The sequence below is a fragment of the Giraffa tippelskirchi genome, chromosome 12 (genome assembly GCF_054371585.1).
Source record: "Giraffa tippelskirchi isolate mGirTip1 chromosome 12, T2T-mGirTip1v1.2.pri, whole genome shotgun sequence".
In the NCBI taxonomy this organism is placed as follows: Eukaryota; Metazoa; Chordata; class Mammalia; order Artiodactyla; family Giraffidae; genus Giraffa; species Giraffa tippelskirchi.
The window spans coordinates 71,264,500-71,291,185 of record NC_137286.1 but is presented as its reverse complement, the minus strand read 5'-3'; the positions used below and the strand labels follow the sequence as shown (position 1 = coordinate 71,291,185).

The 26,686-nt window shown below is 54.4% G+C and overlaps 2 protein-coding genes and 1 long non-coding RNA gene across 3 annotated transcripts in view; 2 read left to right on the top strand and 1 right to left on the bottom strand.

The window, feature by feature from the left end:
• Positions 1–26,686, bottom strand: part of LOC145529707 (uncharacterized) — a 1,704,434-nt gene that overhangs the window by 855,438 nt on the left and 822,310 nt on the right. Inside the window, exons 106-109 of the long non-coding RNA XR_014071296.1 lie at positions 23,487–23,598; positions 15,850–15,961; positions 8,209–8,320; positions 568–679 (exon numbers count right to left, since the gene is read on the bottom strand). This is a non-coding gene — a long non-coding RNA (uncharacterized LOC145529707). The remainder of the gene's footprint in view (positions 1–567; positions 680–8,208; positions 8,321–15,849; positions 15,962–23,486; positions 23,599–26,686) is intronic.
• On the top strand, positions 11,997–13,809 carry LOC145529636 (uncharacterized). The gene is made up of 3 exons (XM_081550233.1): positions 11,997–12,194; positions 12,594–12,906; positions 13,157–13,809. The coding sequence occupies exons 1-3, from the start codon at positions 12,060–12,062 to the stop codon at positions 13,783–13,785; spliced, it is 1,077 nt and encodes a 358-aa protein (XP_081406359.1). The 5' UTR covers positions 11,997–12,059; the 3' UTR covers positions 13,786–13,809.
• On the top strand, positions 19,662–21,543 carry LOC145529649 (uncharacterized). The gene is made up of 3 exons (XM_081550246.1): positions 19,662–19,831; positions 20,231–20,543; positions 20,794–21,543. Exons 1-3 carry the CDS (start codon positions 19,697–19,699, stop codon positions 21,420–21,422), a joined length of 1,077 nt encoding a protein of 358 aa, XP_081406372.1. The 5' UTR covers positions 19,662–19,696; the 3' UTR covers positions 21,423–21,543.

Genomic DNA, 26,686 nt, shown 5'->3' with positions numbered 1-26,686 from the left:
GAGAAAGGGGTCAGGGTATGTGGGAATCCGGCGGGGGTGGGGGGTGGATGAAGGAAGGTGTCCTTCCTCTCTCCAGTGCAATTTGGTTTGGTGAGTCTCAAAGCTACCAGATGGCACTTCCCAAGTCAGGCCCCCGCAGGAATCAGGGTGGGCTGCGTGCCTCGGCCCCTGCCACAGGGACAAGCCACACCAGTGGCCTCCCTGAGCTCAAATGGCCGGATCTGGGGGTTCCGTCTGGGTGCACACCTCCTTGCTGTGGCCAAGTTCCCCCCTTCTCTGAGCACCAGCTTCATCATCCTCTCGAATGAGGACATCGATTGCTACCTTGGCACGTTACTCTCTTCATCCTGTGAAGACTCATTAGGCTTATCCTACAATTACTAGCTGGCCCGAAGAGATATCTCCTGAATCCAGATTAAGCTGGAGTCTCCCAGGCTCATCTGGCATGTCTTCCCTGAAGTCTGCCAAAACCCACACCCTTGCATTTCCAGGGACTCCCCTTAGCCGGCTGGGCAGAAAACCCAGCATGGTTCAAACAAGCTGACAGACAAGCGGGAGAGGACTCACGGGCAGACGGCCTCCGTCAGGTCTCGGGTGGAGCTCTGGGACCACAGCAGCAACGGGCCATCCCAGCCCCTGGGCTCAGCAGCGCCCTCATTCTCAGGCCGGCGGCTCTGCCCTGAGGGGAGCAGGAAGGTCACCAACTGCCGCAGGCCGACCTCAAGCCCCTCCCACTGCTGGAGCCTGACCTCCCCCGGCCCCACCCCTTCCCCTACCCCAGCAGGACGAGAGCTCGTCTTCCCCTGGCTTCCAACGTGAGGCCCGGCCCTGGGCCCCGATTGGGCACTGCCCCAGTCCGGAGCCAATCACAGTGGCCAGGGAGGTGGAACGCACCGATTGGCCAGGGCCAGGTCATGTGACCATGCTCCCCAGGAAACTCAAATATTACCAAGATTCCCTAACAAACCAATGAACAAAATTATCCAGTAAAGGCAAACCGTACTTTTTAATGAGGCCGATGTCACAGAAAAAAAAAAAATGCTTCACAATGAACTGCTCAAGGAAGCTACTAAATAAACTTTCAGAAAAGTTAAGTAGTTTTTTTTTTTTTTTAATAGGGTGACGGAGAGCTATACCTTTCCCATCTATGTGAATTTAGGTTTAAACTAGATTTCCCTTGGCTATTATATACGACAAAAAAACCCCACATCACCCCCTTTCACTCCCCCCACCCCCCAAAAGTGTTTTAGTCTATTGAGTTTTTGTGTCCTCAGTTGTGTCTGATTCACGGCAACTCACGAACTCTACACAGCCAGGCTCTTCTGTCCATGGAATTCAGGGCAATTTTTTTCTGTCACAGTAAATGCCCACCCTGGGTGATCCAAAGGCAAGGGCTCAGAGGCTCCTGAGAGTCTAACTCCTTTCAGCCGAGCACAGAGCTGGCTCCTCACTGGGATGCCTGTGGCCTGGGGCTCCCAGAGGGGAGAGCAGCACTCGCCCCACCGTGTGGTCACTGCTGGAAGTGCAGGCTGCTCCTCACTCCCCCTTGACAGTGTCCCTGAGGGCAGAACAGTGGGAATCTACTCAAGGTGGAAATGCAAACTCCCATGCAACCAAACTTCCCACAAGGTCTCCAAAACCACTCAGGAACAGGGAATTGGAAACTGCAGGGCATGACATGAATGGAGATGGAGACTTGACACCTTACACCGAGTTCACTTCCAGTTATCCCTAGACAAAGTTTCCATGAAAACTTGTCACAAATCTAGAAGAACAATGAGCAGAAACCGGACACGTGCTTTGAGTCTTCACACACAAAACTAAAAGGCAGTCCACAAAACAACCCAGAGAATACAGTGGACTTTGCAAAATCAAAGATATCTACTGTGGGAAAGACCTCATTACAAAAGCAAAAGACAGGTCATACATCGCGAGACGAATGAGTGGAAACACAAAGCTTCTCAAGGATGTGTCTCCAAACAGACAAAGAACACCAACACAACAAGCCTGTGAAAACTAGGGAAAGGTCTGAAGGGACACCAGACTGAGGAAGACACACACAGAGTATCCCGGATGATGTCCAGCACGGAGGGCCTGAAGAAACAACAGTCTAGTTGCACTCCCTCAGGCCTGTGTGACCCTGGATGAGGCCTCTGTTTCCCGGTGGCTCTGAGAGATGGACAGGGAGGAAGGGGAAGAGAAATCACTTGCATTTCTAATACTCACAGCAAAGTCTTCCAATGAGAAGGGAATTATCACCCCCACTGACAATGCCATTCACTGAAGTGATACCCACGAGTCCATCTAACCCAGAAGGGAAGGAAGGACCTGTTCTCACAAAACGGCGAGAGATGGAAGAAGGAAGATCAAGCCCACACCAATCACTGGAAAGAGAAGCTGTGCTCAGGGCTTGAAAGAATTCCTATTGGGAAAATGATGTCACAGCCCCACAAGGCAATCCACAGCTTGGATGCTATTCCTCCCAAAATGCCAATGCATTGTCGCACTGAACAAAGAATTGCAAAAGGGGTTACGGAAACAGAAAAGAGCCTAAATTGTCAATACAATCCGACGAAAAAGCCCCGATACGGACATCCAAGGTTGTGTGAAAGGAAATTAGACGACCAAACTAGGATCCTCAGGAGAGTATCGGAGAAGGCGATGGCGACCCACGCCAGTACTCTTGCCTGGAAAATGCCCTGGACGGAGGAGCCTGGTAGGCTGCAGGCCATGGGGTCGCGCAGAGTCAGACACGACTGAGGTGACTTAGCCGCAGCGGCAGCAGCAGGACAGTATGCTATTGGGAATACAACAACACACACAGATCCAGATCGATGGAATAAAGTTGAGGGTCCAGAAACAAACCCCGGCATCCATGGTCAACTCATCTCTGACACAGAAGGGGAGAATATCCAAATGCGAACAAGAAAGCCTCTTCAATAAATGGCCATGGGAAAACCAGACAGCTACATCTGAAGAACGCTATTGGTTTTGATCTCACACCACCTCAATATCGGGGAAAAACCTCACCCTAAAGACTGATGTCATGAGATAGCTAGAAAGAAGCGTAGGTCAAAGGCTCCTTAACATCAGAGTCTCCTTGCCATTTGCTGGGTGGAGGTAGAAATGGGTCTCTTCAAGTAAGGGAAAGAGGGAAACGAAGTACACCAATGGGTTTCCATCCAATGGAACCTCTTCACAACAGAGAAGCTAAGCATTCACAGATGCAAAAGATAGGAAACGGAACATGAGAGACTCCTTGCAAGTGGTGTATCTGAGAAGGGGTTCATATGGAAAGAGACGAAGAATGCACAGCACTCAGATTCCAAGAAACACCACCACCACCCTTGACCCTTCCCCCATGACCAACTCCGACCTAAAGCCTTTCTCTCCCTCTAACCCATCCCTAAAACATAACCCTCATCTAATCATATACATGTGCATTCCTAGCATCCATCCATCCACACACGAGAGAGAAAGAGGAAGACACAGACTGAATCGAGAAAGGAAAAGAGAGGGACACAGCCAGAGAGAGACACGGAACCAAAGAGAGGAAAGGAGTCGACGGTCCAGACTTTTCATCAATCTGTCTCGAAGGTAGAAGCAATGACAGTGCCCATCCACCCCAGAAGGGGGAAAAGGACGGAAGGTTTGGAGAGGAAAAGACAAGAACGCAGGGAGCCATTAGAAGCTCAGCCACCCGCAGAAGCCGAGCTGGGACACTTGAACAGAATCTCAATGGAAACAGAGGACCAGAAAGTTGGCTACTCTTTTCTATAAGAGAGGGAGACCTTCGAGTCTTCCTTTCGGGCCTCCAACTTGGATGCGGGGTCTCAAAACAGTCAGGAGGGGCAGTGCCTTTTCCTGGGTACCACGGCGCATCCAGGCCTCGTTCTGCCCCATTCTGTGCTGTGTCAGCCCTGGATGGAGTCTTTCTTTCTGAAGTCTCAGCGCACAAGCTCCACGTGATATCGGCCCCAGGTGGAAAGGCATGGAGCTGCTCGTAGGCCGACAGACCTAGGAAACAGATGGGAGAATGACCCCCACTCTGCAGATGGAGAGACTGGGGAAACCCTGAGGGGCATATGCTTGTCCAGGGCCACACCACTTATGACAAGAAGGAGCCTGGTCTGAGAGCAGCGGGGTCCTCGGAGCTCAGGCCCTGGCTGCACCCAGGCCTCCCCAGGGCTGTGGGCTGGGCTGTGTGGCTGTCACTGTGCCTGCACATGGCCTAAGGGGGGTGGTCGAGCAGTCAGAAACCCAGAGACTCCCTTGGGAAGTTTTGGGGAAGGGACCTCCGCACGAACCCCAGGAAATGATGTCACCTGCCGGCAACAGAACCCAACAGAACCCGCAACCCGGGTATCCAGGCCTCCTGAGCGGAGAGGAGCCCCCAGCCAGATCTCTTGCTGCCAGGATGTTCTGCTGTTTGCCCCTGCCCAGAGGCCAGGGCCTCAGGAGAGCTCACAGGCAGTGTGCGTGGGCACCCTGTCGACGTTGGCTCAGGGCACCCCCGAGAGGCCTCTGGCCCTCTGCCCGGAGAAACAGAAAGGTAACACGGGGAGCCCCAGGCCGGGCCAGGCCACCTCTCCCATGCCACCCGGAAACACCGGGTCCTTTGCCTGTGTGTGTGGATGCGGGTTTCTCGGGGTGTGTCTCCCTCAAGGAAGCCCAGGCGGATGTGGGGTCAGAAGCCTGCGGACAAGTTGTGTCCACACCCCAGGGGAGAGCAGGCTGGCTGGGATGGGGAGAGTGCGGGCAGCGCCGGCCGCCCAGGCTGACCTCACACCCTCAGGTGGGTCTCTTTCCTCCTGGGTGGGGATCTGAGCAGACACACGTCTCTGACCCTTCTGGGAAGAGAAGTTCGAGCAGGCAGAAGCAGCGGCTCCACTGGCCAGGCCCAGCTCGGAAAACTCCCAGCACGGCTGGCTGACGGTCACTGTCGTTGCAGAGCTTCCCACGTGATGAGGCCGAGGACGGGGACACCCCGTCCACCTCCCGGAGGGAGGGGTCGGAGCACCACCCCCCCGCCCGTGAGGCCCAGTGCAGGCTCCAGGTGAGCGTGCCCACGGAGGCATCAGCCCCACCGGGGGCGAAGCGGAGGCGGGGAAGGCCTGCTGCCGAGACACCGCCCAGGATACACCCGGCGGCCCAGTCTGAGGCTGCCACGGAGCTCAGCACACCCGGCTCCGACCCAGAGTCCCGAGAACCCCGGCCTCTGAGGCAGCAGGAGGACCTGGAGCCCAGCACGCCAGAGCACAGAGGTGAGGACGCTGGGGCTGGTGCACGGGAGTGTGTGGGGAGGGGGTGCTGAGCTACACAGGGACGAGCCCCCGAAAGATGCTGCTGGGCCTGCAGCAAGCGCTGGCCTCACACCCCCACCCCCATCTTGCACACTTCAGTCCCAAAAGACATCCGACCCTGGGTATTCTTTGGGAATCTCTTGGAAGCTTTCTGTCCCGGGATACGCACATGCCAAGGCTGGCCTGTGGGCAAACTTTGCTTCTCCCCCAGCTCTAGCACTGGCCTCCAACTGGAACCAGGCTCCACTTCCCAGACCTGTGCCTACAGAGGTGGTGGCTCCAGGTGCAGGACCCACGGATCCACCGAGGGTAGATGGAGAACCGAGACTTGCCCTTGCAGAGACACCAGGCCAGCTGGGTACTGGCCAGCACACCGGGCAGATCGGATCTCCGTGCCTGCAGGACCCCCAGCCCCAGGCACTGATGTCCCACCCCCTCAGCCAGAACCTCCACCTCCACGTGCACCTGTACCTGCTCGGGCTTTGGCAGGAGAACCCGAGGCAGAGGAGGAGTCACCGCCTCGGCAGGGAGAGCCTGCCCTGGCTCCCGCGCAACACCCAGACGCCGACGATGACTCACCCGCCCCTGCAGGAAGAACGAGTCCCCGCTCTGGACAGAGACCCAGAGCCCTTGCCGGAAACACCATGTCCAGGGGAGCGGTCGGCTCTGCAGCCTCCATCCCTGTCTGCTCACCGTGGACGCCGGCAACTCGGTCTGCCCCCAGGGGACATGGAGTTCCTTTCCCCTGAACTGCTTTGCATTTGGTTTGTTTCCACCTTTCTGGTGATGTTTTACTTTTTGTATGGTTTCGTCTATTTTTGTTGGTTAAGTTGGGATTAGTAAACTTTTTCATCATTGTTGCAATTTGGGAACACTGTTGTGTAACTCTGGTGATACTGTGTTACCATCACCACTCTGTAGTTTCAGACCCGTTCGAACTTTATGCCCCACCCGCCAACAAAGCCTGGGTTCAAGGCAAGCAGGCCCTGTTCATCCCTCCCCCCGATCCTGACCACAATTTCATCTTTTCTTTCTGCATTCCTTCCTATATTCTTGGTGTCCCCAATCAATGACTCTCAGTGAAATGACTGAAGGAGTTTTTTTCGGACTCTCCACCTACTGTAAGACTCCATTGGAGAGTTCTCATTTTTATGTCATTTGAACTAGCCTTTGATAGCTGAAAGGACGGTGTACGTCCTTTCAAGATATCATGTGCCAAACGAAGCCCTTTTGGCAAATGCCATCATTATCTCCAGGCAGGCATTGCTGTTTGAAGGGTGACATCTCAGCCAGAAGGCAGAGGCTGAGCTCCTCTTGTTGCACCAGCTCCCAAAAGAAGCCAAGAAAGGGAGCTGGAACAACAAACCACCCCAACGCCCAGGAAAGCGTTCTTCACGACAGAAGGCTAGCAAATGACCCAACAACCTTGTGGCCCAGAACCCCTCTAGAAAAATCACTGTTCCATACAAAAGAGAAACACATGGGAAGTTCCAAGGAGAGGCAATGCCCATGGCCAGTGTACTTTAGAGACGGCCTGACCGCTCCGGGGAAGACACGCACCGACGGAACCCCTTGGGAAACAGCAGTGAGAGTCCTCACCGTCGTAAGGGTTTCCTCTGGGGACAACCTGCCCTGGGCACCACATGAGGGAGCAGACCGGCTTCTCTTCCTCTGCCCCCACACCACTCACTCATGAAGGCAGCTCAGGTGTTCTCATGCCCTGCCTGCCTGCCTGCCTGCCTGGCTCATCCGTGAGCTGTGACCACCTCCAGGGCAGGACTCCACCTTCTCCTCTCTGTGTACCGTGAATCTGCACACAGTGGGCTTTCAGAACCTTAGGAGACTTGAGCCATTCCCACTCGAGCCAGAACCCTCCCCAGGAAGGAAAACAGCTGTGGAGTCATTTTGGCCCCAGCACTGGTTCCCAAACCCTGGCGGCTCCTACAGCCTCTACGGTGTGAAGAGGGAGGTCCCTTTTGACAGAGCTTTCCGGCTGTCAGATCGAAGCTGTTGTTTCACTGTCAGCTGTGTCTCTGCCGTTGCAGCCAGGTGGGCCACGCTGCTCCAAAGGAGCTCACAAGCTGAGTTGCAAGGGAGGTATTGAGAGGACAGGGATGGCTACAACGTGCTGCAAACTGAGTGAGGGTCCCCACAATCCTCAGCAAAGGTCTGTGGTGTGCAAGTGGGGAGTAGAGGGCCCCCAAGTTCCAAAGGAAGGGAGGTACTCGGGAGATAAAGCCCTTGGCTGCTGTGGTAGCAGCTGCAGATGGCAGCTCGTCCACAGTGCACTTCGAATGAGGTCATATGAGCGGGACTCTGGAAATGGCTCCGAAATCCAGAGAAAGGGGTCAGGGTATGTGGGAATCCGGCGGGGGTGGGGGGTGGATGAAGGAAGGTGTCCTTCCTCTCTCCAGTGCAATTTGGTTTGGTGAGTCTCAAAGCTACCAGATGGCACTTCCCAAGTCAGGCCCCCGCAGGAATCAGGGTGGGCTGCGTGCCTCGGCCCCTGCCACAGGGACAAGCCACACCAGTGGCCTCCCTGAGCTCAAATGGCCGGATCTGGGGGTTCCGTCTGGGTGCACACCTCCTTGCTGTGGCCAAGTTCCCCCCTTCTCTGAGCACCAGCTTCATCATCCTCTCGAATGAGGACATCGATTGCTACCTTGGCACGTTACTCTCTTCATCCTGTGAAGACTCATTAGGCTTATCCTACAATTACTAGCTGGCCCGAAGAGATATCTCCTGAATCCAGATTAAGCTGGAGTCTCCCAGGCTCATCTGGCATGTCTTCCCTGAAGTCTGCCAAAACCCACACCCTTGCATTTCCAGGGACTCCCCTTAGCCGGCTGGGCAGAAAACCCAGCATGGTTCAAACAAGCTGACAGACAAGCGGGAGAGGACTCACGGGCAGACGGCCTCCGTCAGGTCTCGGGTGGAGCTCTGGGACCACAGCAGCAACGGGCCATCCCAGCCCCTGGGCTCAGCAGCGCCCTCATTCTCAGGCCGGCGGCTCTGCCCTGAGGGGAGCAGGAAGGTCACCAACTGCCGCAGGCCGACCTCAAGCCCCTCCCACTGCTGGAGCCTGACCTCCCCCGGCCCCACCCCTTCCCCTACCCCAGCAGGACGAGAGCTCGTCTTCCCCTGGCTTCCAACGTGAGGCCCGGCCCTGGGCCCCGATTGGGCACTGCCCCAGTCCGGAGCCAATCACAGTGGCCAGGGAGGTGGAACGCACCGATTGGCCAGGGCCAGGTCATGTGACCATGCTCCCCAGGAAACTCAAATATTACCAAGATTCCCTAACAAACCAATGAACAAAATTATCCAGTAAAGGCAAACCGTACTTTTTAATGAGGCCGATGTCACAGAAAAAAAAAAAAATGCTTCACAATGAACTGCTCAAGGAAGCTACTAAATAAACTTTCAGAAAAGTTAAGTAGTTTTTTTTTTTTTTTAATAGGGTGACGGAGAGCTATACCTTTCCCATCTATGTGAATTTAGGTTTAAACTAGATTTCCCTTGGCTATTATATACGACAAAAAAACCCCACATCACCCCCTTTCACTCCCCCCACCCCCCAAAAGTGTTTTAGTCTATTGAGTTTTTGTGTCCTCAGTTGTGTCTGATTCACGGCAACTCACGAACTCTACACAGCCAGGCTCTTCCGTCCATGGAATTCAGGGCAATTTTTTTCTGTCACAGTAAATGCCCACCCTGGGTGATCCAAAGGCAAGGGCTCAGAGGCTCCTGAGAGTCTAACTCCTTTCAGCCGAGCACAGAGCTGGCTCCTCACTGGGATGCCTGTGGCCTGGGGCTCCCAGAGGGGAGAGCAGCACTCGCCCCACCGTGTGGTCACTGCTGGAAGTGCAGGCTGCTCCTCACTCCCCCTTGACAGTGTCCCTGAGGGCAGAACAGTGGGAATCTACTCAAGGTGGAAATGCAAACTCCCATGCAACCAAACTTCCCACAAGGTCTCCAAAACCACTCAGGAACAGGGAATTGGAAACTGCAGGGCATGACATGAATGGAGATGGAGACTTGACACCTTACACCGAGTTCACTTCCAGTTATCCCTAGACAAAGTTTCCATGAAAACTTGTCACAAATCTAGAAGAACAATGAGCAGAAACCGGACACGTGCTTTGAGTCTTCACACACAAAACTAAAAGGCAGTCCACAAAACAACCCAGAGAATACAGTGGACTTTGCAAAATCAAAGATATCTACTGTGGGAAAGACCTCATTACAAAAGCAAAAGACAGGTCATACATCGCGAGACGAATGAGTGGAAACACAAAGCTTCTCAAGGATGTGTCTCCAAACAGACAAAGAACACCAACACAACAAGCCTGTGAAAACTAGGGAAAGGTCTGAAGGGACACCAGACTGAGGAAGACACACACAGAGTATCCCGGATGATGTCCAGCACGGAGGGCCTGAAGAAACAACAGTCTAGTTGCACTCCCTCAGGCCTGTGTGACCCTGGATGAGGCCTCTGTTTCCCGGTGGCTCTGAGAGATGGACAGGGAGGAAGGGGAAGAGAAATCACTTGCATTTCTAATACTCACAGCAAAGTCTTCCAATGAGAAGGGAATTATCACCCCCACTGACAATGCCATGCACTGAAGTGATACCCACGAGTCCATCTAACCCAGAAGGGAAGGAAGGACCTGTTCTCAAAAAACGGCGAGAGATGGAAGAAGGAAGATCAAGCCCACACCAATCACTGGAAAGAGAAGCTGTGCTCAGGGCTTGAAAGAATTCCTATTGGGAAAATGATGTCACAGCCCCACAAGGCAATCCACAGCTTGGATGCTATTCCTCCCAAAATGCCAATGCATTGTCGCACCGAACAAAGAACTGCAAAAGGGGTTACGGAAACAGAAAAGAGCCTAAATTGTCAATACAATCCGACGAAAAAGCCCCGATACGGACATCCAAGGTTGTGTGAAAGGAAATTAGACGACCAAACTAGGATCCTCAGGAGCGTATCGGAGAAGGCGATGGCGACCCACGCCAGTACTCTTGCCTGGAAAATGCCCTGGACGGAGGAGCCTGGTAGGCTGCAGGCCATGGGGTCGCGCAGAGCCAGACACGACTGAAGTGACTTAGCCGCAGCGGCAGCAGCAGGACAGTATGCTATTGGGAATACAACAACACACACAGATCCAGATCGATGGAATAAAGTTGAGGGTCCAGAAACAAACCCCGGCATCCATGGCAAACTCATCTCTGACACAGAAGGGGAGAATATCCAAATGGGAACAAGAAAGCCTCTTCAATAAATGGCCATGGGAAAACCAGACAGCTACATCTGAAGAACGCTATTGGTTTTGATCTCACACCACCTCAATATCGGGGAAAAACCTCACCCTAAAGACTGATGTCATGAGATAGCTAGAAAGAAGCGTAGGTCAAAGGCTCCTTAACATCAGAGTCTCCTTGCCATTTGCTGGGCGGAGGTAGAAATGGGTCTCTTCAAGTAAGGGAAAGAGGGAAACGAAGTACACCAATGGGTTTCCATCCAATGGAACCTCTTCACAACAGAGAAGCTAAGCATTCACAGATGCAAAAGATAGGAAACGGAACATGAGAGACTCCTTGCAAGTGGTGTATCTGAGAAGGGGTTCATATGGAAAGAGACGAAGAATGCACAGCACTCAGATTCCAAGAAACACCACCACCACCCTTGACCCTTCCCCCATGACCAACTCCGACCTAAAGCCTTTCTCTCCCTCTAACCCATCCCTAAAACATAACCCTCATCTAATCATATACATGTGCATTCCTAGCATCCATCCATCCACACACGAGAGAGAAAGAGGAAGACACAGACTGAATCGAGAAAGGAAAAGAGAGGGACACAGCCAGAGAGAGACACGGAACCAAAGAGAGGAAAGGAGTCGATGGTCCAGACTTTTCATCAATCTGTCTCGAAGGTAGAAGCAATGACAGCGCCCATCCACCCCAGAAGGGGGAAAAGGACGGAAGGTTTGGAGAGGAAAAGACAAGAACGCAGGGAGCCATTAGAAGCTCAGCCACCCGCAGAAGCCGAGCTGGGACACTTGAACAGAATCTCAATGGAAACAGAGGACCAGAAAGTTGGCTACTCTTTTCTATAAGAGAGGGAGACCTTCGAGTCTTCCTTTCGGGCCTCCAACTTGGATGTGGGGTCTCAAAACAGTCAGGAGGGGCAGTGCCTTTTCCTGGGTACCACGGCACATCCAGGCCTCGTTCTGCCCCATTCTGTGCTGTGTCAGCCCTGGATGGAGTCTTTCTTTCTGAAGTCTCAGCGCACAAGCTCCACGTGATATCGGCCCCAGGTGGAGAGGCATGGAGCTGCTCGTAGGCCGACAGACCTAGGAAACAGATGGGAGAATGACCCCCACTCTGCAGATGGAGAGACTGGGGAAACCCTGAGGGGCATATGCTTGTCCAGGGCCACACCACTTATGACAAGAAGGAGCCTGGTCTGAGAGCAGCGGGGTCCTCGGAGCTCAGGCCCTGGCTGCACCCAGGCCTCCCCAGGGCTGTGGGCTGGGCTGTGTGGCTGTCAATGTGCCTGCACATGGCCTAAGGGGGGTGGTCGAGCAGTCAGAAACCCAGAGATTCCCTTGGGAAGTTTTGGGGAAGGGACCTCAGCACGAACCCCAGGAAATGATGTCACCTGCCGGCAACAGAACCCAACAGAACCCGCAACCCGGGTATCCAGGCCTCCAGAGCGGAGAGGAGCCCCCAGCCAGATCTCTTGCTGCCAGGATGTTCTGCTGTTTGCCCCTGCCCAGAGGCCGGGGCCTCAGGAGAGCTCACAGGCAGTGTGCGTGGGCACCCTGTCGACGTTGGCTCAGGGCACCCCCGAGAGGCCTCTGGCCCTCTGCCCAGAGAAACAGAAAGGTAACACGGGGAGCCCCAGGCCGGGCCAGGCCACCTCTCCCATGCCACCCGGAAACACCGGGTCCTTTGCCTGTGTGTGTGGATGCGGGTTTCTCGGGGTGTGTCTCCCTCAAGGAAGCCCAGGCGGATGTGGGGTCAGAAGCCTGCGGACAAGTTGTGTCCACACCCCAGGGGAGATCAGGCTGGCTGGGATGGGAACAGTGCGGGCAGGGCCGGCCGCCCAGGCTGACCTCACACCCTCAGGTGGGTCTCTTTCTTCCCGGGTGGGGATCTGAGCAGACACACGTCTCTGACCCTTCTGGGAAGAGAAGTTCGAGCAGGCAGAAGCAGCGGCTCCACTGGCCAGGCCCAGCTCGGAAAACTCCCAGCACGGCTGGCTGACGGTCACTGTCGTTGCAGAGCTTCCCACGTGATGAGGCCGAGGACGGGGACACCCCGTCCACCTCCCGGAGGGAGGGGTCGGAGCACCAACCCCCCGCCCGTGAGGCCCAGTGCAGGCTCCAGGTGAGCGTGCCCACGGAGGCATCAGCCCCACCGGGGGCGAAGCGGAGGCGGGGAAGGCCTGCTGCCGAGACACCGCCCAGGATACACCCGGCGGCCCAGTCTGAGGCTGCCACGGAGCTCAGCACACCCGGCTCCGACCCAGAGTCCCGAGAACCCCGGCCTCTGAGGCAGCAGGAGGACCTGGAGCCCAGCACGCCAGAGCACAGAGGTAAGGACGCTGGGGCTGGTGCACGGGAGTGTGTGGGGAGGGGGTGCTGAGCTACACAGGGATGAGTCCCCGAAAGATGCTGCTGGGCCTGCAGCAAGCACTGGCCTCACACCCCCACCCCCATCTTGCACACTTCAGTCCCAAAAGACATCCAACCCTGGGTATTCTTTCGGAATCTCTTGGAAGCTTTCTGTCCCGGGATACGCACATGCCAAGGCTGGTCTGTGGGCAAACTTTGCTTCTCCCCCAGCTCTAGCACTGGCCTCCAACTGGAACCAGGCTCCACTTCCCAGACCTGTGCCTACAGAGGTGGTGGCTCCAGGTGCAGGACCCAGGGATCCACCGAGGGCAGATGGAGAACCGAGCCTTGCCCTCGCAGAGACACCAGGCCAGCTGGGTACTGGCCAGCACACCGGGCAGATCGGATTTCCGTGCCTGCAGGACCCCCAGCCCCAGGCACTGATGTCCCACCCCCTCAGCCAGAACCTCCACCTCCACGTGCACCTGTACCTGCTCGGGCTTTGGCAGGAGAACCCGAGGCAGAGGAGGAGTCACCGCCTCGGCAGGGAGAGCCTGCCCTGGCTCCCGCGCAACACCCAGACGCCGACGATGACTCACCCGCCCCTGCAGGAAGAACGAGCCCCCGCTCTGGACAGAGACCCAGAGCCCTTGCCGGAAACACCATGTCCAGGGGAGCGGTCGGCTCTGCAGCCTCCATCCCTGTCTGCTCACCGTGGACGCCGGCAACTCGGTCTGCCCCCAGGGGACATGGAGTTCCTTTCCCCTGAGCTGCTTTGCATTTGGTTTGTTTCCACCTTTCTGGTGATGTTTTACTTTTTGTATGGTTTCGTCTATTTTTGTTGGTTAAGTTGGGATTAGTAAACTTTTTCATCATTGTTGCAATTTGGGACACTGTTGTGTAACTCTGGTGATACTGTGTTACCATCATCACTCTGTAGTTTCAGACCCGTTCGATCTTTATGCCCCACCCGCCAACAAAGCCTGGGTTCAAGGCAAGCAGGCCCTGTTCATCCCTCCCCCCGATCCTGACCACAATTTCATCTTTTCTTTCTGCATTCCTTCCTATATTCTTGGTGTCCCCAATCAATGACTCTCAGTGAAATGACTGAAGGAGTTTTTTTCGGACTCTCCACCTACTGTAAGACTCCATTGGAGAGTTCTCATTTTTATGTCATTTGAACTAGCCTTTGATAGCTGAAAGGACGGTGTACGTCCTTTCAAGATATCATGTGCCAAACGAAGCCCTTTTGGCAAATGCCATCATTATCTCCAGGCAGGCATTGCTGTTTGAAGGGTGACATCTCAGCCAGAAGGCAGAGGCTGAGCTCCTCTTGTTGCACCAGCTCCCAAAAGAAGCCAAGAAAGGGAGCTGGAACAACAAACCACCCCAACGCCCAGGAAAGCGTTCTTCACGACAGAAGGCTAGCAAATGACCCAACAACCTTGTGGCCCAGAACCCCTCTAGAAAAATCACTGTTCCATACAAAAGAGAAACACATGGGAAGTTCCAAGGAGAGGCAATGCCCATGGCCAGTGTACTTTAGAGACGGCCTGACCGCTCCGGGGAAGACACGCACCGACGGAACCCCTTGGGAAACAGCAGTGAGAGTCCTCACCGTCGTAAGGGTTTCCTCTGGGGACAACCTGCCCTGGGCACCACATGAGGGAGCAGACCGGCTTCTCTTCCTCTGCCCCCACACCACTCACTCATGAAGGCAGCTCAGGTGTTCTCATGCCCTGCCTGCCTGCCTGCCTGCCTGGCTCATCCATGAGCTGTGACCACCTCCAGGGCAGGACTCCACCTTCTCCTCTCTGTGTAACGTGAATCTGCACACAGTGGGCTTTCAGAACCTTAGGAGACTTGAGCCATTCCCACTCGAGCCAGAACCCTCCCCAGGAAGGAAAACAGCTGTGGAGTCATTTTGGCCCCAGCACTGGTTCCCAAACCCTGGCGGCTCCTACAGCCTCTACGGTGTGAAGAGGGAGGCCCCTTTTGACAGAGCTTTCCGGCTGTCAGATCGAAGCTGTTGTTTCACTGTCAGCTGTGTCTCTGCCGTTGCAGCCAGGTGGGCCCCGCTGCTCCAAAGGAGCTCACAAGCTGAGTTGCAAGGGAGGTATTGAGAGGACAGGGATGGCTACAACGTGCTGCAAACTGAGTGAGGGTCCCCACAATCCTCAGCAAAGGTCTGTGGTGTGCAAGTGGGGAGTAGAGGGCCCCCAAGTTCCAAAGGAAGGGAGGTACTCGGGAGATAAAGCCCTTGGCTGCTGTGGTAGCAGCTGCAGATGGCAGCTCGTCCACAGTGCACTTCGAATGAGGTCATATGAGCGGGACTCTGGAAATGGCTCCGAAATCCAGAGAAAGGGGTCAGGGTATGTGGGAATCCGGCGGGGGTGGGGGGTGGATGAAGGAAGGTGTCCTTCCTCTCTCCAGTGCAATTTGGTTTGGTGAGTCTCAAAGCTACCAGATGGCACTTCCCAAGTCAGGCCCCCGCAGGAATCAGGGTGGGCTGCGTGCCTCGGCCCCTGCCACAGGGACAAGCCACACCAGTGGCCTCCCTGAGCTCAAATGGCCGGATCTGGGGGTTCCGTCTGGGTGCACACCTCCTTGCTGTGGCCAAGTTCCCCCCTTCTCTGAGCACCAGCTTCATCATCCTCTCGAATGAGGACATCGATTGCTACCTTGGCACGTTACTCTCTTCATCCTGTGAAGACTCATTAGGCTTATCCTACAATTACTAGCTGGCCCGAAGAGATATCTCCTGAATCCAGATTAAGCTGGAGTCTCCCAGGCTCATCTGGCATGTCTTCCCTGAAGTCTGCCAAAACCCACACCCTTGCATTTCCAGGGATTCCCCTTAGCCGGCTGGGCAGAAAACCCAGCATGGTTCAAACAAGCTGACAGACAAGCGGGAGAGGACTCACGGGCAGACGGCCTCCGTCAGTTCTCGGGTGGAGCTCTGGGACCACAGCAGCAACGGGCCATCCCAGCCCCTGGGCTCAGCAGCGCCCTCATTCTCAGGCCGGCGGCTCTGCCCTGAGGGGAGCAGGAAGGTCACCAACTGCCGCAGGCGGACCTCAAGCCCCTCCCACTGCTGGAGCCTGACCTCCCCCGGCCCCACCCCTTCCCCTACCCCAGCAGGACGAGAGCTCGTCTTCCCCTGGCTTCCAACGTGAGGCCCGGCCCTGGGCCCCGATTGGGCACTGCCCCAGTCCGGAGCCAATCACAGTGGCCAGGGAGGTGGAACGCACCGATTGGCCAGGGCCAGGTCATGTGACCATGCTCCCCAGGAAACTCAAATATTACCAAGATTCCCTAACAAACCAATGAACAAAATTATCCAGTAAAGGCAAACCGTACTTTTTAATGAGGCCGATGTCACAGAAAAAAAAAAAAAATGCTTCACAATGAACTGCTCAAGGAAGCTACTAAATAAACTTTCAGAAAAGTTAAGTAGTTTTTTTTTTTTTTAATAGGGTGACGGAGAGCTATACCTTTCCCATCTATGTGAATTTAGGTTTAAACTAGATTTCCCTTGGCTATTATATACGACAAAAAAACCCCACATCACCCCCTTTCACTCCCCCACCCCCCAAAAGTGTTTTAGTCTATTGAGTTTTTGTGTCCTCAGTTGTGTCTGATTCACGGCAACTCACGAACTCTACACAGCCAGGCTCTTCCGTCCATGGAATTCAGGGCAATTTTTTTCTGTCACAGTAAATGCCCACCCTGGGTGATCCAAAGGCAAGGGCTCAGAGGCTCCTGAGAGACTAACTCCTTTCAGCCGAGCACAGAGCTGGCTCCTCACTGGGATGCCTGTGGCCTGGGGCTCCCAGAGGGGAGAGCAGCACTCGCCCCACCGTGTGCTCACTGCTGGAAATGCAGGCTGCTCCTCACTCCCCCTTGACAGTGTCCCTGAGGGCAGAACAGTGGGAATCTACTCAAGGTGGAAATGCAAACTCCCATGCAACCAAACTTCCCACAAGGTCTCCAAAACCACTCAGGAACAGGGAATTGGAAACTGCAGGGCATGACATGAATGGAGATGGAGACTTGACACCTTACACCGAGTTCACTTCCAGTTATCCCTAGACAAAGTTTCCATGAAAACTTGTCACAAATCTAGAAGAACAATGAGCAGAAACCGGACACGTGCTTTGAGTCTTCACACACAAAACTAAAAGGCAGTCCACAAAACAACCCAGAGAATACAGTGGACTTTGCAAAATCAAAGATATCTACTGTGGGAAAGACCTCATTACAAAAGCAAAAGACAGGTCATACATCGCGAGACGAATGAGTGGAAACACAAAGCTTCTCAAGGATGTGTCTCCAAACAGACAAAGAACACCAACACAACAAGCCTGTGAAAACTAGGGAAAGGTCTGAAGGGACACCAGACTGAGGAAGACACACACAGAGTATCCCGGATGATGTCCAGCACGGAGGGCCTGAAGAAACAACAGTCTAGTTGCACTCCCTCAGGCCTGTGTGACCCTGGATGAGGCCTCTGTTTCCCGGTGGCTCTGAGAGATGGACAGGGAGGAAGGGGAAGAGAAATCACTTGCATTTCTAATACTCACAGCAAAGTCTTCCAATGAGAAGGGAATTATCACCCCCACTGACAATGCCATTCACTGAAGTGATACCCACGAGTCCATCTAACCCAGAAGGGAAGGAAGGACCTGTTCTCACAAAACGGCGAGAGATGGAAGAAGGAAGATCAAGCCCACACCAATCACTGGAAAGAGAAGCTGTGCTCAGGGCTTGAAAGAATTCCTATTGGGAAAATGATGTCACAGCCCCACAAGGCAATCCACAGCTTGGACGCTATTCCTCCCAAAATGCCAATGCATTGTCGCACTGAACAAAGAATTGCAAAAGGGGTTACGGAAACAGAAAAGAGCCTAAATTGTCAATACAATCCGACGAAAAAGCCCCGATACGGACATCCAAGGTTGTGTGAAAGGAAATTAGACGACCAAACTAGGATCCTCAGGAGCGTATCGGAGAAGGCGATGGCGACCCACGCCAGTACTCTTGCCTGGAAAATGCCCTGGACGGAGTAGCCTGGTAGGCTGCAGGCCATGGGGTCGCGCAGAGTCAGACACGACTGAAGTGACTTAGCCGCAGCGGCAGCAGCAGGACAGTATCCTATTGGGAATGCAACACACACAGATCCAGATCGATGGAATAAAGTTGAGGGTCCAGAAACAAACCCCGGCATCCATGGTCAACTCATCTCTGACACAGAAGGGGAGAATATCCAAATGCGAACAAGAAAGCCTCTTCAATAAATGGCCATGGGAAAACCAGACAGCTACATCTGAAGAACGCTATTGGTTTTGATCTCACACCACCTCAATATCGGGGAAAAACCTCACCCTAAAGACTGATGTCATGAGATAGCTAGAAAGAAGCGTAGGTCAAAGGCTCCTTAACATCAGAGTCTCCTTGCCATTTGCTGGGCGGAGGTAGAAATGGGTCTCTTCAAGTAAGGGAAAGAGGGAAACGAAGTACACCAATGGGTTTCCATCCAATGGAACCTCTTCACAACAGAGAAGCTAAGCATTCACAGATGCAAAAGATAGGAAACGGAACATGAGAGACTCCTTGCAAGTGGTGTATCTGAGAAGGGGTTCATATGGAAGGAGACTAAGAATGCACAGCACTCAGATTCCAAGAAACACCACCACCACCCTTGACCCTTCCCCCATGACCAACTCCGACCTAAAGCCTTTCTCTCCCTCTAACCCATCCCTAAAACATAACCCTCATCTAATCATATACATGTGCATTCCTAGCATCCATCCATCCACACACGAGAGAGAAAGAGGAAGACACAGACTGAATCGAGAAAGGAAAAGAGAGGGACACAGCCAGAGAGAGACACGGAACCAAAGAGAGGAAAGGAGTCGATGGTCCAGACTTTTCATCAATCTGTCTCGAAGGTAGAAGCAATGACAGCGCCCATCCACCCCAGAAGGGGGAAAAGGACGGAAGGTTTGGAGAGGAAAAGACAAGAACGCAGGGAGCCATTAGAAGCTCAGCCACCCGCAGAAGCCGAGCTGGGACACTTGAACAGAATCTCAATGGAAACAGAGGACCAGAAAGTTGGCTACTCTTTTCTATAAGAGAGGGAGACCTTCGAGTCTTCCTTTCGGGCCTCCAACTTGGATGTGGGGTCTCAAAACAGTCAGGAGGGGCAGTGCCTTTTCCTGGGTACCACGGCGCATCCAGGCCTCGTTCTGCCCCATTCTGTGCTGTGTCAGCCCTGGATGGAGTCTTTCTTTCTGAAGTCTCAGCGCACAAGCTCCACGTGATATCGGCCCCAGGTGGAGAGGCATGGAGCTGCTCGTAGGCCGACAGACCTAGGAAACAGATGGGAGAATGACCCCCACTCTGCAGATGGAGAGACTGGGGAAACCCTGAGGGGCATATGCTTGTCCAGGGCCACACCACTTATGAGAAGAAGGAGCCTGGTCTGAGAGCAGCGGGGTCCTCGGAGCTCAGGCCCTGGCTGCACCCAGGCCTCCCCAGGGCTGTGGGCTGGGCTGTGTGGCTGTCAATGTGCCTGCACATGGCCTAAAGGGGGTGGTCGAGCAGTCAGAAACCCAGAGATTCCCTTGGGAAGTTTTGGGGAAGGGACCTCAGCACGAACCCCAGGAAATGATGTCACCTGCCGGCAACAGAACCCAACAGAACCCGCAACCCGGGTATCCAGGCCTCCAGAGCGGAGAGGAGCCCCCAGCCAGATCTCTTGCTGCCAGGATGTTCTGCTGTTTGCCCCTGCCCAGAGGCCGGGGCCTCAGGAGAGCTCACAGGCAGTGTGCGTGGGCACCCTGTCGACGTTGGCTCAGGGCACCCCCGAGAGGCCTCTGGCCCTCTGCCCGGAGAAACAGAAAGGTAACACGGGGAGCCCCAGGCCGGGCCAGGCCACCTCTCCCATGCCACCCGGAAACACCGGGTCCTTTGCCTGTGTGTGTGGATGCGGGTTTCTCGGGGTGTGTCTCCCTCAAGGAAGCCCAGGCGGATGTGGGGTCAGAAGCCTGCAGACAAGTTGTGTCCACACCCCAGGGGAGATCAGGCTGGCTGGGATGGGAACAGTGCGGGCAGGGCCGGCCGCCCAGGCTGACCTCACACCCTCAGGTGGGTCTCTTTCCTCCCGGGTGGGGATCTGAGCAGACACACGTCTCTGACCCTTCTGGGAAGAGAAGTTCGAGCAGGCAGAAGCAGCGGCTCCACTGGCCAGGCCCAGCTCGGAAAACTCCCAGCACGGCTGGCTGACGGTCACTGTCGTTGCAGAGCTTCCCACGTGATGAGGCCGAGGACGGGGACACCCCGTCCACCTCCCGGAGGGAGGGGTCGGAGCACCAACCCCCCGCCCGTGAGGCCCAGTGCAGGCTCCAGGTGAGCGTGCCCACGGAGGCATCAGCCCCACCGGGGGCGAAGCGGAGGCGGGGAAGGCCTGCTGCCGAGACACCGCCCAGGATACACCCGGCGGCCCAGTCTGAGGCTGCCACGGAGCTCAGCACACCCGGCTCCGACCCAGAGTCCCGAGAACCCCGGCCTCTGAGGCAGCAGGAGGACCTGGAGCCCAGCACGCCAGAGCACAGAGGTAAGGACGCTGGGGCTGGTGCACGGGAGTGTGTGGGGAGGGGGTGCTGAGCTACACAGGGACGAGTCCCGGAAAGATGCTGCTGGGCCTGCAGCAAGCGCTGGCCTCACACCCCCACCCCCATCTTGCACACTTCAGTCCCAAAAGACATCCAACCCTGGGTATTCTTTCGGAATCTATTGGAAGCTTTCTGTCCCGAGATACGCACATGCCAAGGCTGGTCTGTGGGCAAACTTTGCTTCTCCCCCAGCTCTAGCACTGGCCTCCAACTGGAACCAGGCTCCACTTCCCAGACCTGTGCCTACAGAAGTGGTGGCTCCAGGTGCAGGACCCAGGGATCCACTGAGGGCAGATGGAGAACCGAGCCTTGCCCTCGCAGAGACACCAGGCCAGCTGGGTACTGGCCAGCACACCGGGCAGATCGGATTTCCGTGCCTGCAGGACCCCCAGCCCCAGGCACTGATGTCCCACCCCCTCAGCCAGAACCTCCACCTCCACGTGCACCTGTACCTGCTCGGGCTTTGGCAGGAGAACCCGAGGCAGAGGAGGAGTCACCGCCTCGGCAGGGAGAGCCTGCCCTGGCTCCCGCGCAACACCCAGACGCCGACGATGACTCACCCGCCCCTGCAGGAAGAACGAGCCCCCGCTCTGGACAGAGACCCAGAGCCCTTGCCGGAAACACCATGTCCAGGGGAGCGGTCGGCTCTGCAGCCTCCATCCCTGTCTGCTCACCGTGGACGCCGGCAACTCGGTCTGCCCCCAGGGGACATGGAGTTCCTTTCCCCTGAGCTGCTTTGCATTTGGTTTGTTTCCACCTTTCTGGTGATGTTTTACTTTTTGTATGGTTTCGTCTATTTTTGTTGGTTAAGTTGGGATTAGTAAACTTTTTCATCATTGTTGCAATTTGGGACACTGTTGTGTAACTCTGGTGATACTGTGTTACCATCACCACTCTGTAGTTTCAGACCCGTTCGATCTTTATGCCCCACCCGCCAACAAAGCCTGGGTTCAAGGCAAGCAGGCCCTGTTCATCCCTCCCCACGATCCTGACCACAATTTCATCTTTTCTTTCTGCATTCCTTCCTATATTCTTGGTGTCCCCAATCAATGACTCTCAGTGAGATGACTGAAGGAGTTTTTTTCGGACTCTCCACCTACTGTAAGACTCCATTGGAGAGTTCTCATTTTTATGTCATTTGAACTAGCCTTTGATAGCTGAAAGGACGGTGTACGTCCTTTCAAGATATCATGTGCCAAACGAAGCCCTTTTGGCAAATGCCATCATTATCTCCAGGCAGGCATTGCTGTTTGAAGGGTGACATCTCAGCCAGAAGGCAGAGGCTGAGCTCCTCTTGTTGCACCAGCTCCCAAAAGAAGCCAAGAAAGGGAGCTGGAACAACAAACCACCCCAACGCCCAGGAAAGCGTTCTTCACGACAGAAGGCTAGCAAATGACCCAACAACCTTGTGGCCCAGAACCCCTCTAGAAAAATCACTGTTCCATACAAAAGAGAAACACATGGGAAGTTCCAAGGAGAGGCAATGCCCATGGCCAGTGTACTTTAGAGACGGCCTGACCGCTCCGGGGAAGACACGCACCGACGGAACCCCTTGGGAAACAGCAGTGAGAGTCCTCACCGTCGTAAGGGTTTCCTCTGGGGACAACCTGCCCTGGGCACCACATGAGGGAGCAAACCGGCTTCTCTTCCTCTGCCCCCACACCACTCACTCATGAAGGCAGCTCAGGTGTTCTCATGCCCTGCCTGCCTGCCTGCCTGCCTGGCTCATCCGTGAGCTGTGACCACCTCCAGGGCAGGACTCCACCTTCTCCTCTCTGTGTACCGTGAATCTGCACACAGTGGGCTTTCAGAACCTTAGGAGACTTGAGCCATTCCCACTCGAGCCAGAACCCTCCCCAGGAAGGAAAACAGCTGTGGAGTCATTTTGGCCCCAGCACTGGTTCCCAAACCCTGGCGGCTCCTACAGCCTCTACGGTGTGAAGAGGGAGGTCCCTTTTGACAGAGCTTTCCGGCTGTCAGATCGAAGCTGTTGTTTCACTGTCAGCTGTGTCTCTGCCGTTGCAGCCAGGTGGGCCACGCTGCTCCAAAGGAGCTCACAAGCTGAGTTGCAAGGGAGGTATTGAGAGGACAGGGATGGCTACAACGTGCTGCAAACTGAGTGAGGGTCCCCACAATCCTCAGCAAAGGTCTGTGGTGTGCAAGTGGGGAGTAGAGGGCCCCCAAGTTCCAAAGGAAGGGAGGTACTCGGGAGATAAAGCCCTTGGCTGCTGTGGTAGCAGCTGCAGATGGCAGCTCGTCCACAGTGCACTTCGAATGAGGTCATATGAGCGGGACTCTGGAAATGGCTCCGAAATCCAGAGAAAGGGGTCAGGGTATGTGGGAATCCGGCGGGGGTGGGGGGTGGATGAAGGAAGGTGTCCTTCCTCTCTCCAGTGCAATTTGGTTTGGTGAGTCTCAAAGCTACCAGATGGCACTTCCCAAGTCAGGCCCCCGCAGGAATCAGGGTGGGCTGCGTGCCTCGGCCCCTGCCACAGGGACAAGCCACACCAGTGGCCTCCCTGAGCTCAAATGGCCGGATCTGGGGGTTCCGTCTGGGTGCACACCTCCTTGCTGTGGCCAAGTTCCCCCCTTCTCTGAGCACCAGCTTCATCATCCTCTCGAATGAGGACATCGATTGCTACCTTGGCACGTTACTCTCTTCATCCTGTGAAGACTCATTAGGCTTATCCTACAATTACTAGCTGGCCCGAAGAGACATCTCCTGAATCCAGATTAAGCTGGAGTCTCCCAGGCTCATCTGGCATGTCTTCCCTGAAGTCTGCCAAAACCCACACCCTTGCATTTCCAGGGACTCCCCTTAGCCGGCTGGGCAGAAAACCCAGCATGGTTCAAACAAGCTGACAGACAAGCGGGAGAGGACTCACGGGCAGACGGCCTCCGTCAGTTCTCGGGTGGAGCTCTGGGACCACAGCAGCAACGGGCCATCCCAGCCCCTGGGCTCAGCAGCGCCCTCATTCTCAGGCCGGCGGCTCTGCCCTGAGGGGAGCAGGAAGGTCACCAACTGCCGCAGGCGGACCTCAAGCCCCTCCCACTGCTGGAGCCTGACCTCCCCCGGCCCCACCCCTTCCCCTACCCCAGCAGGACGAGAGCTCGTCTTCCCCTGGCTTCCAACGTGAGGCCCGGCCCTGGGCCCCGATTGGGCACTGCCCGAGTCCGGAGCCAATCACAGTGGCCAGGGAGGTGGAACGCACCGATTGGCCAGGGCCAGGTCATGTGACCATGCTCCCCAGGAAACTCAAATATTACCAAGATTCCCTAACAAACCAATGAACAAAATTATCCAGTAAAGGCAAACCGTACTTTTTAATGAGGCCGATGTCACAGAAAAAAAAAAAATGCTTCACAATGAACTGCTCAAGGAAGCTACTAAATAAACTTTCAGAAAAGTTAAGTAGTTTTTTTTTTTTTTTTAATAGGGTGACGGAGAGCTATACCTTTCCCATCTATGTGAATTTAGGTTTAAACTAGATTTCCCTTGGCTATTATATACGACAAAAAAACCCCACATCACCCCCTTTCACTCCCCCCACCCCCCAAAAGTGTTTTAGTCTATTGAGTTTTTGTGTCCTCAGTTGTGTCTGATTCACGGCAACTCACGAACTCTACACAGCCAGGCTCTTCCGTCCATGGAATTCAGGGCAATTTTTTTCTGTCACAGTAAATGCCCACCCTGGGTGATCCAAAGGCAAGGGCTCAGAGGCTCCTGAGAGTCTAACTCCTTTCAGCCGAGCACAGAGCTGGCTCCTCACTGGGATGCCTGTGGCCTGGGGCTCCCAGAGGGGAGAGCAGCACTCGCCCCACCGTGTGGTCACTGCTGGAAGTGCAGGCTGCTCCTCACTCCCCCTTGACAGTGTCCCTGAGGGCAGAACAGTGGGAATCTACTCAAGGTGGAAATGCAAACTCCCATGCAACCAAACTTCCCACAAGGTCTCCAAAACCACTCAGGAACAGGGAATTGGAAACTGCAGGGCATGACATGAATGGAGATGGAGACTTGACACCTTACACCGAGTTCACTTCCAGTTATCCCTAGACAAAGTTTCCATGAAAACTTGTCACAAATCTAGAAGAACAATGAGCAGAAACCGGACACGTGCTTTGAGTCTTCACACACAAAACTAAAAGGCAGTCCACAAAACAACCCAGAGAATACAGTGGACTTTGCAAAATCAAAGATATCTACTGTGGGAAAGACCTCATTACAAAAGCAAAAGACAGGTCATACATCGCGAGACGAATGAGTGGAAACACAAAGCTTCTCAAGGATGTGTCTCCAAACAGACAAAGAACACCAACACAACAAGCCTGTGAAAACTAGGGAAAGGTCTGAAGGGACACCAGACTGAGGAAGACACACACAGAGTATCCCGGATGATGTCCAGCATGGAGGGCCTGAAGAAACAACAGTCTAGTTGCACTCCCTCAGGCCTGTGTGACCCTGGATGAGGCCTCTGTTTCCCGGTGGCTCTGAGAGATGGACAGGGAGGAAGGGGAAGAGAAATCACTTGCATTTCTAATACTCACAGCAAAGTCTTCCAATGAGAAGGGAATTATCACCCCCACTGACAATGCCATGCACTGAAGTGATACCCACGAGTCCATCTAACCCAGAAGGGAAGGAAGGACCTGTTCTCACAAAACGGCGAGAGATGGAAGAAGGAAGATCAAGCCCACACCAATCACTGGAAAGAGAAGCTGTGCTCAGGGCTTGAAAGAATTCCTATTGGGAAAATGATGTCACAGCCCCACAAGGCAATCCACAGCTTGGATGCTATTCCTCCCAAAATGCCAATGCATTGTCGCACTGAACAAAGAATTGCAAAAGGGGTTACGGAAACAGAAAAGAGCCTAAATTGTCAATACAATCCGACGAAAAAGCCCCGATACGGACATCCAAGGTTGTGTGAAAGGAAATTAGACGACCAAACTAGGATCCTCAGGAGCGTATCGGAGAAGGCGATGGCGAACCACGCCAGTACTCTTGCCTGGAAAATGCCCTGGACGGAGGAGCCTGGTAGGCTGCAGGCCATGGGGTCGCGCAGAGTCAGACACGACTGAAGTGACTTAGCCGCAGCGGCAGCAGCAGGACAGTATGCTATTGGGAATGCAACACACACAGATCCAGATCGATGGAATAAAGTTGAGGGTCCAGAAACAAACCCCGGCATCCATGGTCAACTCATCTCTGACACAGAAGGGGAGAATATCCAAATGGGAACAAGAAAGCCTCTTCAATAAATGGCCATGGGAAAACCAGACAGCTACATCTGAAGAACTCTATTGGTTTTGATCTCACACCACCTCAATATCGGGGAAAAACCTCACCCTAAAGACTGATGTCTTGAGATAGCTAGAAAGAAGCATAGGTCAAAGGCTCCTTAACATCAGAGTCTCCTTGCCATTTGCTGGGCGGAGGTAGAAATGGGTCTCTTCAAGTAAGGGAAAGAGGGAAACGAAGTACACCAATGGGTTTCCATCCAATGGAACCTCTTCACAACAGAGAAGCTAAGCATTCACAGATGCAAAAGATAGGAAACGGAACATGAGAGACTCCTTGCAAGTGGTGTATCTGAGAAGGGGTTCATATGGAAAGAGACGAAGAATGCACAGCACTCAGATTCCAAGAAACACCACCACCACCCTTGACCCTTCCCCCATGACCAACTCCGACCTAAAGCCTTTCTCTCCCTCTAACCCATCCCTAAAACATAACCCTCATCTAATCATATACATGTGCATTCCTAGCATCCATCCATCCACACACGAGAGAGAAAGAGGAAGACACAGACTGAATCGAGAAAGGAAAAGAGAGGGACACAGCCAGAGAGAGACACGGAACCAAAGAGAGGAAAGGAGTCGATGGTCCAGACTTTTCATCAATCTGTCTCGAAGGTAGAAGCAATGACAGCGCCCATCCACCCCAGAAGGGGGAAAAGGACGGAAGGTTTGGAGAGGAAAAGACAAGAACGCAGGGAGCCATTAGAAGCTCAGCCACCCGCAGAAGCCGAGCTGGGACACTTGAACAGAATCTCAATGGAAACAGAGGACCAGAAAGTTGGCTACT

What these genes read in the sequence shown, in the direction of transcription:
- LOC145529636 (XM_081550233.1), top strand. Translation starts at nt 12,060, where the DNA reads ATGTTCTGCTGTTTGCCCCTGCCCAGAGGCCGGGGCCTCAGGAGAGCT. An exon ending in CTGCCCAGAGAAACAGAAAG is followed by an intron (nt 12,195 to 12,593) that starts GTAACACGGGGA and finishes CTGTCGTTGCAG; the next exon opens with AGCTTCCCACGTGATGAGGC. An exon ending in CAGCACGCCAGAGCACAGAG is followed by an intron (nt 12,907 to 13,156) that starts GTAAGGACGCTG and finishes CTTCTCCCCCAG; the next exon opens with CTCTAGCACTGGCCTCCAAC.
- LOC145529649 (XM_081550246.1), top strand. Translation starts at nt 19,697, where the DNA reads ATGTTCTGCTGTTTGCCCCTGCCCAGAGGCCGGGGCCTCAGGAGAGCT. An exon ending in CTGCCCGGAGAAACAGAAAG is followed by an intron (nt 19,832 to 20,230) that starts GTAACACGGGGA and finishes CTGTCGTTGCAG; the next exon opens with AGCTTCCCACGTGATGAGGC. An exon ending in CAGCACGCCAGAGCACAGAG is followed by an intron (nt 20,544 to 20,793) that starts GTAAGGACGCTG and finishes CTTCTCCCCCAG; the next exon opens with CTCTAGCACTGGCCTCCAAC.